Genomic DNA, 12726 nt, shown 5'->3' on the forward strand with positions numbered 1-12726 from the left:
TATATGGGGGAGTGCGGAGTGTGGTTTATGTAGGAGTGGGGGTATATTGGGGAATGGGGTGTCAGGTATAATGGGAGTAGGGTATATGGGTTCAGGGTAGGGAGTGGGGTATAAAGGGTAGGGGAGGGCAGTGGGGAGTGGGGTATATGGGGAGTGGGGAGTGGGGTATATGGGGAGTGGGGAGTGGGGTATATGGGGAGTGGGGAGTGGGGTTTATGGGGGTAGATTGGGAAGTGGGGTGTATGGGGGTAAGGTGGGGGTGTGGGATATATGGGAGCAGGGTGGGGGAGTGGGTGAGGTTTATGGGGACAGGTTGGGAAGTGAGGTATATGGGGCGTTCGGAGAGTGTGGTATATGGGTTCAAGGTGGGGGAGTGGGTATATGGGGGCAGGTGAGGGAGTGAGGTGTATGGGCAAGTGGGGATTGGGGTATGTGGGGTAGTGGGGTATATGGTGGAGTGGGGAGTGAGGTATATGGGGGAGTGGGGTATATGGGGGCAGGCAGAAGTGGGGTATGTGGGGCAGGGTGAGGGAGTGAGGTACACAGGCAAGTGGGGAGTGGGGTGTATGGGGCAGGCAGGGAGTAGGGTACATGGGAGAATGGGGAGTGGGGTATATGGGGCAGGCGAGAGTAGGGTATATGGGGGAGTGGAGAGTGGGGTATATGGGGGAGTGGGTTATATGGGGGCAGGCAGGGAGTGGGTTATACAGGAGAGAAGGGAGTGGGGTATAAGGGGAGTCGGGTGTGGGTATATGGGGAGTGGGGAGCAGTGTATATGGGGGAGTGGTGAGTGGGGTATATGGGGGAATGGAGTATATGGGGACTGGTGTATATGGCGGAGTGGGGATTGGGGTATATGAGGGAGTGGCGTATATGGGGAGGGGGTGTGGGGTTTATGGGGGCGTGGTGTATATGGGGGAGTGGGGTATATAGTGGAGTGCGGAGTTGGGTATCCGTGGGAGGGGGAGTGGGGTATATGGGGGAGTGGGGAGTGGGGTTTATGTGGGAGTGGAGAGTGGCGTATACCCGGGAGTGGGGTATATAGGGGAGTGGGAAGTTGGGTATACGTGGGAGTGGGGAGTGGGGTATATGGGGGAGTGGGGAATGGGGTATGCGCAGGAGTGGGGTATACGGGGGAGTGGGGTATACCCAGGAGTGGGGTATATAGGGGAGTGGGGTATACGCGGGAGTGGGGTATATGGGGGAATGGGGTGTAGGGTATATGCAGGAGTGGGGTATATGGGGGAGTGGAGAGTGGGGTGTACATGGGAGTGGGGTATATGGGGGAGTGGGAGTGGGGTACACATGGGAGTGGGGTATACACGGGAGTGGGGGATATGGGGGAGTGAGGAGTGGGGTATTTGTGGGAGTGGGGTATATAGGGGAGTGGGGTATATGGGGGATTGGGGAGTGGGGTATATGAGGGAGTGGGGTATATGGGGGAGTGGGGAAAGGGGTATATGGGGCAGTGGGGTATACGCGGGAGTGGGATATATGGGGGAGTGGGGAGTGGGGTATACGCAGGAGTGGGATACATGGGGGACTGGAGAATGGGGTGTACATGGGAGTGGGGTATATGGGGCAGTGGGAGTGGGGTATATGGCGGAGTGGGAGTGGGGTACACATGCAGGTGGGGTATACGCGGGAGTGGGGTAAATGGGGGAGTGGGAGTGGGGTATATGTGGAAGTGGGGTATACGTGGGAGTGGGGTATTTGGGGGAGTGGGAGTGGGGTACATGTGGGAGCGGGGTATACACAGGAGTGGGGTATATGGGGGAGTGGGACTGGGGTACACGTGGGAGCGGGGTATACACAGGAGTGGGGTATATGGGGGAGTGGGACTGGGGTACACGTGGGAGCGGGGTATACACAGGAGTGGGGTATATGGGGGAGTGGGACTGGGGTACACGTGGGAGCGGGGTATACACAGGAGTGGGGTATATGGGGGAGTGGGACTGGGGTACACGTGGGAGCGGGGTATACACAGGAGTGGGGTATATGGGGGAGTGGGACTGGGGTACACGTGGGAGCGGGGTATACACAGGAGTGGGGTATATGGGGGCAGGATGGTGAATCTCTGCCAGTGATGGTGTCTAAGTTTCTGATTCTTTCTATTTCAGGTGAAACATCCTTCGAGGCTGGAATTCGGGTCCAGATTCACAGTCAGTATGAGCCCCCCTATATTCACGAGTTGGGGTTCGGAGTGGCCCCCGGTTTCCAGACCTTCGTGTCCTGTCAGGAGCAAAGGGTATTTATACTCATATCACTTGTGATAGAATCATAGAAAGGTTACAGCACGGAAGGAGGCCATTTGGCCCATCGAGTCTGCACCAGCTCTTTGTAAGAGCAATCCAGCTAGTCCCACTCCCCCGCCCTGCAAATTTTTTTCCTTTCAAGTACTTATCCAGTTCCCTTTTGAAGGCCATAACTGAATCTGCCTCCACCACCCCCTCGGGCAGTGCATTCCAGATCCTAACCACTCGCTGTGTAAAAAAGTTTTTCCTCATGTCACCTTTGGTTAATTTGCCAATCACCTTAAAAGTTAGTAGGAACATAGGAACAGGAGTAGGCCATTCAGCCCCTCATGCCTGCTCCGCCATTTGATAAGATCATGGCTGATCTGTGATCTAACTCCATATACCTGCCTTTGGCCCATATCCCTTAATACCTTTGGTTGCCAAAAAGCTATCTATCTCAGATTTAAATTTAGCAATTGAGCTAGTATCAATTGCCGTTTGTGGAAGAGAGTTCCAAACTTCTACCACCCTTTGTGTGCAGAAATGTTTTCTAATCTCACTCCTGAAAGGTCTGGCTCTAATTTTTAGACTGTGCCCCCTACTCCTAGAATCCCCAACCAGCGGAAATAGTTTCTCTCTATCCACCCTATCCGTTCCCCTTAATATCTTATAAACTTCGATCAGATCACCCCTTAACCTTCGAAACTCCAGAGAATACAACCCCAATTTGTGTAATCTCTCCTCGTAACTTAACCCTTGAAGTCCTGGTATCATTCTAGTAAACCTACGCTGCACTCCCTTCAAGGCCAATATGTCCTTCCGAAGGTGCGGTGCCCAGAACTGCTCACAGTACTCCAGGTGCGGTCTAACCAGGGTTTTGTATAGCTGCAGCATAACTTCTGCCCCATTGTACTCTAGTCCTCTAGAAATAAAGACCAGCATTCCATTAGCCTTCTTGATTATTTTCTGCACCTGTTCATGACACTTCAATGATCTATGTACCTGAATCCCTAGGTCCCTTTGGACATCCACTGTTTTTAACTTTTCACCATTTAGAAAGTACCCTGTTCTATCCTTTTTTCATCCAAAGTGGATGACCTCACATTTGTCTACATTGAATTCCATTTGCTACAGTTTTGCCCATTCACCTAATCTATCAATATCGCTTTGTAATTTTATGTTTTCATCGACACTGCTTACAATGCCACCAATCTTTGTGTCATCGGCAAACTTACATATGAGACTTTCTATGCCTTCATCTAAGTCGTCAATAAATATTGTGAGTAATTGAGGCCCCAAGACAGATCCCTGCGGGACTCCACTAGTCACATCCTGCCAATGTGAGTACCGACCCATTATCCCTACTCTCTGTCGCCTTTCGCTCAGCCAACTTCCTAACCAAGTCTGTACTTTTCCCTCGATTCCATGGGCTTCTATCTTAGCTAACGTCTCTTATATGGGACCTTATCAAATGCCTTATGGAAGTCCATATAAATAACATCCATTGACATTCCCCTGTCCACTACTTTAGTCACCTCTTCAAAAAATTCAATCAGATTTGTCAGGCACAACTTATCTTTCACAAATCCATGCTGGCTCTCTCTGATTAACTGAAAATTCTCGAGGTGTTCAGTCACCCTATCCTTAATTATAGACTCCAGCATTTTCCCCACAACAGATGTTAGGCTGACTGGTCTATAATTCCCCGGTTTCCCTCTCTCTTCTTTCTTAAAAAGCGGAGTGACATGTGCAATTTTCCAATCTAGAGGGACAGTTCCTGGATCTGGAGAACTTTGAAAGATTATAGTTACGGCATCTGCAATGTGCTCACCTACTTCCTTTAAAACCCTGGGATGGAAACCATCTGGTCCTGGGGATTTGTCACTCTTTAGTGCTATTATTTTCTTCATTTCTGTTGCTTTACTTATGTTAATTTTTATTGAGTCCCTGTCCCCGATTCAATATTAGTTTTCTTGGGATTTCCGGCATGCTATCCTCTTTTTCGACTGTAAATACTGACGCAAAGTAATCGTTCAACATGTCCGCCATTTCCCCATTGTCAATGACAATATCCCCACTTTCAGTTTTTAAGGGGCCAACACTGCTCCTGACCACCCTCTTTTTCCTAATATAACTATAAAAGTTCTTCATATTGGTTTTGATATCCCTTGCAAGTTTCTTTTCATACTCTCTTTTTGTAGCTCTTACTATCTGTTTTGTGACCCTTTGTTGATCTTTGTATCTTTCCAATTCGCCAGGATCTGTGCCATTTTTTGCCTTTTTCTATGCCCTTTCCTTATGTATTATACTGTCCCTCACCTCTTTAGTTGTCCATGGCTGTTTTTTTTGGCAAGTAGAGTTCTTGCCCCTCAGGGGTATAAACCGATTCTGTATCACGTTAAATGTTTCTTTAAACATTTCCCACTGATCATCAGTCGTTTTACCCATTAACAGATTTGCCCAGTTTACTGTGGACAGTCTCTGTCTCATCCCATTGAAGTCGGCCTTACCCAAGTCTAGAATCTTAGCAGCTGATTCACTTTTTTCCCTTTCAAACACTACATTGAACTCATGATGTGGAGATGCCGGTGATGGACTGGGGTTGACAATTGTAAACAATTTTACAACACCAAGTTATAGTCCAGCAATTTTATTTTAAATTCACAAGCTTTCGGAGGCTTCCCCCTTGTCCCCCTTTCACATCGTTCACCTGACGAAGGGGGAAGCCTCCGGAAGCTTGTGAATTTAAAATAAAATTGCTGGACTATAACTTGGTGTTGTAAAATTGTTTACATTGAACTCGATCATGTTATGATCGCTATTGGATAGATGTTCACGCACAGTTAAGCTGTTAACTAAATCTGGTTCATTACTCATTACTAAATCTAGTATGGCTTGCCCCCTTGTTGCCTCTCGGACATACTGCTGCAGAAAACTATCCCGGACACACTCAAGAAATTCACTACCTTTCTGACAGTTGCTAGTCTGCATTTCCCAATCTATGTGAAGGTTAATGTCCCCCATTAAGACCACTATGCCTTTCTTACACACTTGTCTAATCTCTGCATTTATACAATCTAGCACTTCAGAGCTGCTGCCAGGGGTCCTACACACAACTCCCACTATAGTCTTAGATCCTTTCCTATTTCTCAATTCAACCCATAATGTCTGTGGAAACTTAAAACAGCGGTTTCACAATCACTTCCTTCCCCACCGTGCAGGGCACCATGTGAAGGGCCCAGTCATCATAGTATCATCCAATTAGTCCCACTCCCTGCTCTTTCCCCAGAGCCCTGCAAATTTTCCTTTTCAAGTTTTTATCCAATTGTCTTTTGAAAGTTATTATTGAATCTGCTTCCACCGCCCTTTCAGGCAGCGCATTCCAGATCAGAACAACTCGCTGCGTAAAAAAATGTTTCCTCATCTCCCCTCTGGTTCTTTTGCCGATCACCTTAAATCTGGTTACAAACCTTTCATCAAAAAGAGCAGTGGTCCTAATACTGACCCCTGGGGGACACCACTGTAAACTTCCCTCCAGTCTGAAAAACAATCATTCACCACTACTCTCTGCTTTCTGTCCTTTAGCCAATTTTGTATCCATGCTGTCACTGTCCCTTTAATCCCACGGGCTTTAATTTTGATGACAAGTCTATTATATGGTATTTTATCAAACGCCTTTTGAAAGTCCATATACACAACATCAACAGTACTACCCTCATCTACCCTATCAGTTACTTCATCAAAGAACTCAATCACGAGTGTGGATTGATTAGGGAAAGCCAGCACGGATTTGTTAAAGGCAAATCGTGTTTAACCAACTTGATAGAGTTTTTTGATGAGGTAACAGAGAGGGTCGATGAGGGCAATGCGGTTGATGTAGTGTATATGGTCTTTCAAAAGGCGTTTGATAAAGTGCCGCATGGTAGGCTTATCATCAAGATTGCGGCCCATGGAATAAAGGGGGCAGTGGCAGCATGGATACAGAATTGGCTAAATGACAGGAAACAGAGAGTAGTGGTGAACGGTTGTTTTTCGGACTGGAGGGAGGTGTACAGTGGTGTTCCCCAGGGGTCGGTGCTGGGACCACTGCTTTTCTTGATATATATTAATGACTTGGACTTGGGTGTACAGGGCACAATTTCAAAATTTGCAGATGACACAAAACTTGGAAGGGTAGTGAACAGTGAGGAGGATAGTGATAGACTTCAAGAGGATATAGACAGGCTGGTGGAATGGGCGGACACGTGGCAGATGAAATTTAACATGGAAAAATGCCAGGTGATGCATTTTGGTAGGAAAAATGAGGAGAGACAATATAAACTAAAGGGCACAATTCTAAAAGGGGTACAGGAACAGAGAGATCTGGGGGGATATGTGCACAAATCATTGAAGATGGCAGGGCAGGTTGAGAAAGTGGTTAAAAAGCATACGGGATCCTGGGCTTTATAAATAGACCCACATTCACCTGAGGAAGGAGGAAGCCTCCGAAAGCATGTGAATTTCAAATAAAATTGCTGGACTATAACTTGGTGTTTTAAAATTGTTTACAATTTATAAATAGAGGCATAGATTACAAAAGTATGGAAGTCATGATGAACCTTTATAAAACACTGGTTCGGACACAACGGGAGTATTGTGTCCAGTTCTGGGCACCGCACTTTAGGAAAGATGTGAAGGCCTTAGAGAGGGTGCAGAAGAGATTTACTAGAATGGTTCCAGGGATGAGGGACTTTAGTTACGTGGAGAGACTGGAGAAGCTGGGATTGTTCTCCTTGGAACAGAGACGGTTGCGAGGAGATTTGATCGAGGTATTCAAAATCATGAAGGGTCGAGACAGAGTAGATAGAGAGAAACTGTTCCCATTGGAGGAAGGGTCAAGAACCAGAGGACATAGATTTAAGGTGAATGGCAAAAGAACCAAAGGTGACATGAGGAAAATCTTTTTTACACAGCGAGTGGTTATGATCTGGAATGCACTGCCCGAGGGGGTGGTGGAGGCAGATTCAATCATGGCCTTCAAAAGGGAACTGGATAAGTACTTGAAAGGAAAAATTTGCAGAGCTACAGGGAAAGGGCGGGGGAGTGAGACTAGCTGGATTGCTCTTGCAGAGAGCCAGCGCGGACTCGATGGGCTGAATGGCCTCCTTCCATGCTGTAACCTTTCTATGATTCTATGATTCAATGCAGTTTGTCAAACACGATTTTCCTTTAACAAATCTGTGCTGACTTTCATTTATTAGCCCAGACTTTTCGAAGAGCCAATTAATTATGTCCCAGATTATTGTCGCTAAAAGTTTCCCCACCACAGTATAGGGTGCCCGGTGAAGGGCACAGTCCAACTGTCCCGTGCTGTACCTGCCCTGGGAGTGTTTGATGGGACAGTGTAGAGGGAGCTTTACTCTGTATCTAACCCTGTACCTGCCCTGGGAGTGATTGATGGGACAGTGTAGAGGGAGCTTTACTCTGTATCTAACCCTTGCTGTATCTGCCTTGGGAGTGTTTGATGGGACAGTGTAGAGGGAGCTTTACTCTGTATCTAACCCTGTACCTGTCCTGGGAGTGATTGATGGGACAGTGTAGAGGGAGCTTTACTCTGTATCTAACCCTGTACCTGCCCTGGGAGCGATTGATGGGACAGTGTAGAGGGAGCTTTACTCTGTATCTAACCCTGTACCTGCCCTGGGAGTGATTGATGGGACAGTGTAGAGGGAGCTTTACTCTGTATCTAACCCTGTACCTGCCCTGGGAGTGATTGATGGGACAGTGTAGAGGGAGCTTTACTCTGTATCTAACCCTGTACCTGCCCTGGGAGTGATTGATGGGACAGTGTAGAGGGAGCTTTACTCTGTATCTAACCCGTGCTGTACCTGCCCTGGGAGTGTTTGATGGGACAGTGTAGAGGGAGCTTTACTCTGTATCTAACCCGTGCTGTACCTGCCCTGGGAGTGTTTGATGGGACAGTGTAGAGGGAGCTTTACTCTGTATCTAACCCTGTACCTGCCCTGGGAGTGATTGATGGGACAGTGTAGAGGGAGCTTTACTCTGTATCTAACCCTGTACCTGCCCTGGGAGTGATTGATGGGACAGTGTAGAGGGAGCTTTACTCTGTATCTAACCCGTGCTGTACCTGCCCTGGGAGTGTTTGATGGGACAGTGTAGAGGGAGCTTTACTCTGTATCTAACCCTGTACCTGCCCTGGGAGTGTTTGATGGGACAGTGTAGAGGGAGCTTTACTCTGGTTATTGGCTGCGACCGTGTTTCTCTTTCACTGATTTTTTCCCTACAGTTGACCTACTTGCGCCACCCTTGGGGTAAGTGCAGGCCCGAGTTACGCAGCCCGGTTCCCGGCTACGAGAATTACAGTCTGACAGCATGTCGCATCAACTGTGAGAAGGAAGCTGTTGTTCGGGAATGCAATTGTCGCATGGTCCACATGCCAGGTAATAAGACAGAATCATCGGGTGTGCGGTACTGCACCACAGGGCCTGAGACACAGGCCGGCAAATAGCTCCCACCACTTGGTTCCGCTGGTATAATTCATGGCTCAATGCTGCTCTCTCAGAGCTGGTCCACCCCCAGGTTCTGACTAACTTTCTGCCTCTTCTGCCCCCCCCGCTTCCTGATCCCATTACATAGTGAGTCCTCCCTCCAATTTTAGGTTTATTTTAGCTCTGCAGCATCCTGCTGTCCCCAGACGTCCCAGGGCAGTGGAATCATCGTCTGGTCTCCCTTTTGTAATAAGCTGGATAGCCCGGTGGTAAGGGATGGAATACCAGAGCTTGGTCTTCAGTTGCTTCCAAGCCTCTATTCACAGAGATCCACATTCCACCCACCACACCCTAGATAAACTCTCATATAAAAGGATAGAAGAGAGTCCCCAGTTGATTCGCACCACCTGAATACAATGAACAATAATTGATATAAATCACATGGATACAATTACCACCCTTGGCTCCTCATTGCGATCACTGACTCTCGTCACATTTTCTTAAAGTCGCTGCTCTTAGATTGAAAGAAAGATCTCGCATTTCTCCAGCGCCTTTCACCACCTCAGGACGTCCCAAAACACTTTACAGCCAATGAAATACTTTTTGAAGTGTAGTCACTGTTGTAATGTAGGAAACAAGGCAGCCAATTTGTGCACAGCAAGATCCCACAAACAGCAATGTGATAATGACCAGATAATCTGTTTTAGTGATGTTGGTTGAGGGATAAATATTGACCCCAGGACACCGGGGAGAACTCCCCTGCTCTTCTTCAAAATAGTGCCACAGGGAGGGCAGATGGGGCCTTAGGTTAACATCTCATCTGAAAGGAGGCAACTCCGACAGTGCGGCGCTCCCTCAGTACCGACCCTCCGACAGTGCGGCGCTCCCTCAGTACCGACCCTCCGACAGTGCGGCGCTCCCTCAGTACTGACCCTCCGACAGTGCGGCGCTCCCTCAGTACCGACCCTCCGACAGTGCGGCGCTCCCTCAGTACCGACCCTCCGACAGTGCAGCGCACCCTCAGTACTGACCCTCCGACAGTGCAGCGCTCCCTCAGTACTGACCCTCCGACAGTGTAGCGCTCCCTCAGTACTGACCCTCCGACAGTGCAGCGCTCCCTCAGTACTGACCCTCTGACAGTGCAGTGCTGCCTCAGTACTGACCCTCCGACAGTGCAGCGCTCCCTCAGTACTGACCCTCCGACAGTGTAGCACTCCCTCAGTACTGACCCTCCGACAGTGCAGCGCTCCCTCAGTACTGACCCTCTGACGGTGCAGCGCTCCCTCAGTAATGACCCTCCGACAGTGCATCACTACCTCAGTACTGACCCTCCGACAGTGCAGTGCTGCCTCAGTACTGACCCTCCGACAGTGCAGCGCTCCCTCAGTACTGACCCTCCGACAGTGCAGCGCTCCCTCAGTACTGACCCTCCGACAGTGCGGCGCTCCCTCAGTACTGACCCTCCGACAGTGCAGCACTCCCTCAGTACTGACCCTCCGACAGTGCAGCGCTCCCTCAGTACTGACCCTCCGACAGTGCATCACTCCCTCAGTAATGACCCTCCGACAGTGCATCACTACCTCAGTAATGACCCTCCGACAGTGCATCACTACCTCAGTACTGACCCTCCGACAGTGCAGTGACTCCCACTGAACCACGGATGACACCAAACTATATTGGAACGTTCGAGGAGCCAAACTTAAACTCAAAGAAAAAAACATGAAATAAATTAAAAATCCCAACCCAAATAAATTTACATCGAAAAATCTGTCCAGCGCAAAGAAATTACCTTCCCCGGTCTGGGCCTGTGTGTGACTCCAGTCCACACCAACATGGCTGACCCTTAACTGCCCTCTGAAGTTGCCAAGCAAGACACTCAAACCACCAGACAGTCAAATAGTAAGCCGGCCACCACCTTACCATGGTAACTAGGGATGGGCAATAAATGCCGGCCCTGCCAGCGATGCCCACATCCCGTCCCTGGGTTGGGGAGAGTTCCTGCTCCTGGTCCCTGTCTAGTGGCCCCTGGGTTAGGGGGAGTTCCTGCTCCTGGTCCCTGTCTAGTGGCCCCTGGGTTAGGGAATGTCTCCAAACAGTGGGATGGTTGAGAAATATTTACTTTGTTGTAAGATTGAAGTTTTGACCCTTGCACAGTTAATGATTTTGTTTTTATTCCAAAGGCAATGAAACAATCTGCACACCCGAGGAATACATTGAGTGTGCAGACAAGACCCTGGGTGAGTAATCACTTCCTCCATCTCCTTCACACAGAGACAGAGAGAGAGGGAGGGCGAGAGAGAGAGAGAGAGTGAGAGAGACAGAGAGAGAGAGAGAGAGAGACAGAGAGAGAGAGAGACAGAGAGAGAGGGAGAGACAGAGACAGAGAGAGAGACAGAGAGAGACAGACAGACAGACAGAGAGAGAGGGAGAGACAGAGAGAGAGAGAGGGAGAGACAGAGAGAGAGGGAGAGACAGAGACAGAGAGAGAAACAGAGAGAGAGAGGGAGAGAAAGAGAGAGACAGAGAGAGAGAGACAGACAGACAGACAGAGAGAGACAGACAGAGACAGAGACAGAGAGAGACAGAGAGAGAGAGAGACAGACAGACAGACAGAGAGAGACAGACAGAGACAGAGACAGAGAGAGAGAGAGAGAGAGAGACAGAGACAGAGAGAGAGAGAGAGAGAGACAGAGAAAGAGAGAGAGAGACGGAGAGACAGAGAGAGGGGGAGAGAGACAAAGAGAGAGAGACAGAGAGAGGGAGTGACAGAGAGAGAGGGAGAGACAGACAGAGAGAGACAGACAGACAGAGAGACAGAGAGAGAGAGACAGGGAGAGACCAGGAAAGAGAGAGAAAGAGAGAGACAGAGAGAGAGAGACAGAGAGAGAGAGAGACAGAGAGACAGAGAGAGGCAGAGAGAGAACAGGACAGAGAGAGAGACAGAGAGACAGAGAGAGAGAGAGAGACGGAGAGACAGAGAGAGAGAGACAGAGAGACAGGGAGAGACAGAGAAAGAGAGACAGAGAGAGAGAGAGACAGAGAGAGAGAGAGAGACGGAGAGACAGAGAGAGAGAGACAGAGAGAGAGACAGACAGAGAGACAGAGAGAGGCAGAGAGAGAAAGAGAGACAGAGAGAGAGAGACAGAGAGAGAGACAGAGAGGGCAAGAGTGAGAGATGATGTGGAGATGCCGGTGATGGACTGGGGTTGACAAATGTAAACAATTTTACAACACCAAGTTATAGTCCAGCAATTTTATTTTAAAATCCACAAGCTTTCGGAGGCTTCCTCCTTCCTCAGGTGAATGTGGAAATGAAATCCTCGAACCTATCGCATTTATAAATCACAGAACAATGCCTGGTGATTACAGAAAGTCTTTTCAACTGCCCGTTGCCAAGGCAACCAAAGTGTTCAGACAGATAGGTGTTACCTACAGGGCCACCGAATATACAAATGGCCAGAACTAAAAAAACAGATGATGTGGAGATGCCAATTAAAAAAACAGAGCGAGAGAGGCAGAAACATATCGACAGCAATTGACCTGTTATATTAAAAACAGATAACATTTGTTCGCTGGTGGGGTTACGTGTAGCGTGACATGAACCCAAGATCCCGGTTGAGGCCGTCCTCATGGGTGCGGAACTTGGCTATCAATTTCTGCTCGACGATTTTGCGTTGTCGTGTGTCTCGAAGGCCGCCTTGGAGAACGCTTACCCGAAGATCGGTGGCTGAATGTCCTTGACTGCTGAAGTGTTCCCCGACTGGGAGGGAACCCTCCTGTCTGGCGATTGTTGCGCGGTTTCCGTTCATCCGTTGTCGCAGTGTCTGCATGGTCTCGCCAATGTACCATGCTCCGGGGCATCCTTTCCTGCAACGTATGAGGTAGACAACGTTGGCCGAGTCACAGGAGTATGAACCATGTACCTGGTGGGTGGTGTCCTCTCGTGTGATGGTGGTATCTGTGTCGATGATCTGGCATGTCTTGCAGCGGTTACCGTGGCA

General features: G+C 48.9%; 1 protein-coding gene across 1 annotated transcript in view; it reads left to right on the forward strand.

Annotated features, from left to right (window-relative positions):
- The window catches only part of asic4a (acid-sensing (proton-gated) ion channel family member 4a), a 232487-nt gene that overhangs the window by 136972 nt on the left and 82789 nt on the right, over window positions 1-12726 (forward strand). Inside the window, exons 3-5 of the mRNA XM_067986936.1 lie at window positions 2121-2248; window positions 8524-8677; window positions 10906-10962. Of these exons, the coding sequence (XP_067843037.1) occupies window positions 2121-2248; window positions 8524-8677; window positions 10906-10962 (339 nt within the window). The remainder of the gene's footprint in view (window positions 1-2120; window positions 2249-8523; window positions 8678-10905; window positions 10963-12726) is intronic.

Source organism: Heptranchias perlo, chromosome 7, assembly GCF_035084215.1.
Source record: "Heptranchias perlo isolate sHepPer1 chromosome 7, sHepPer1.hap1, whole genome shotgun sequence".
Lineage (NCBI taxonomy): Eukaryota > Metazoa > Chordata > Chondrichthyes > Hexanchiformes > Hexanchidae > Heptranchias > Heptranchias perlo.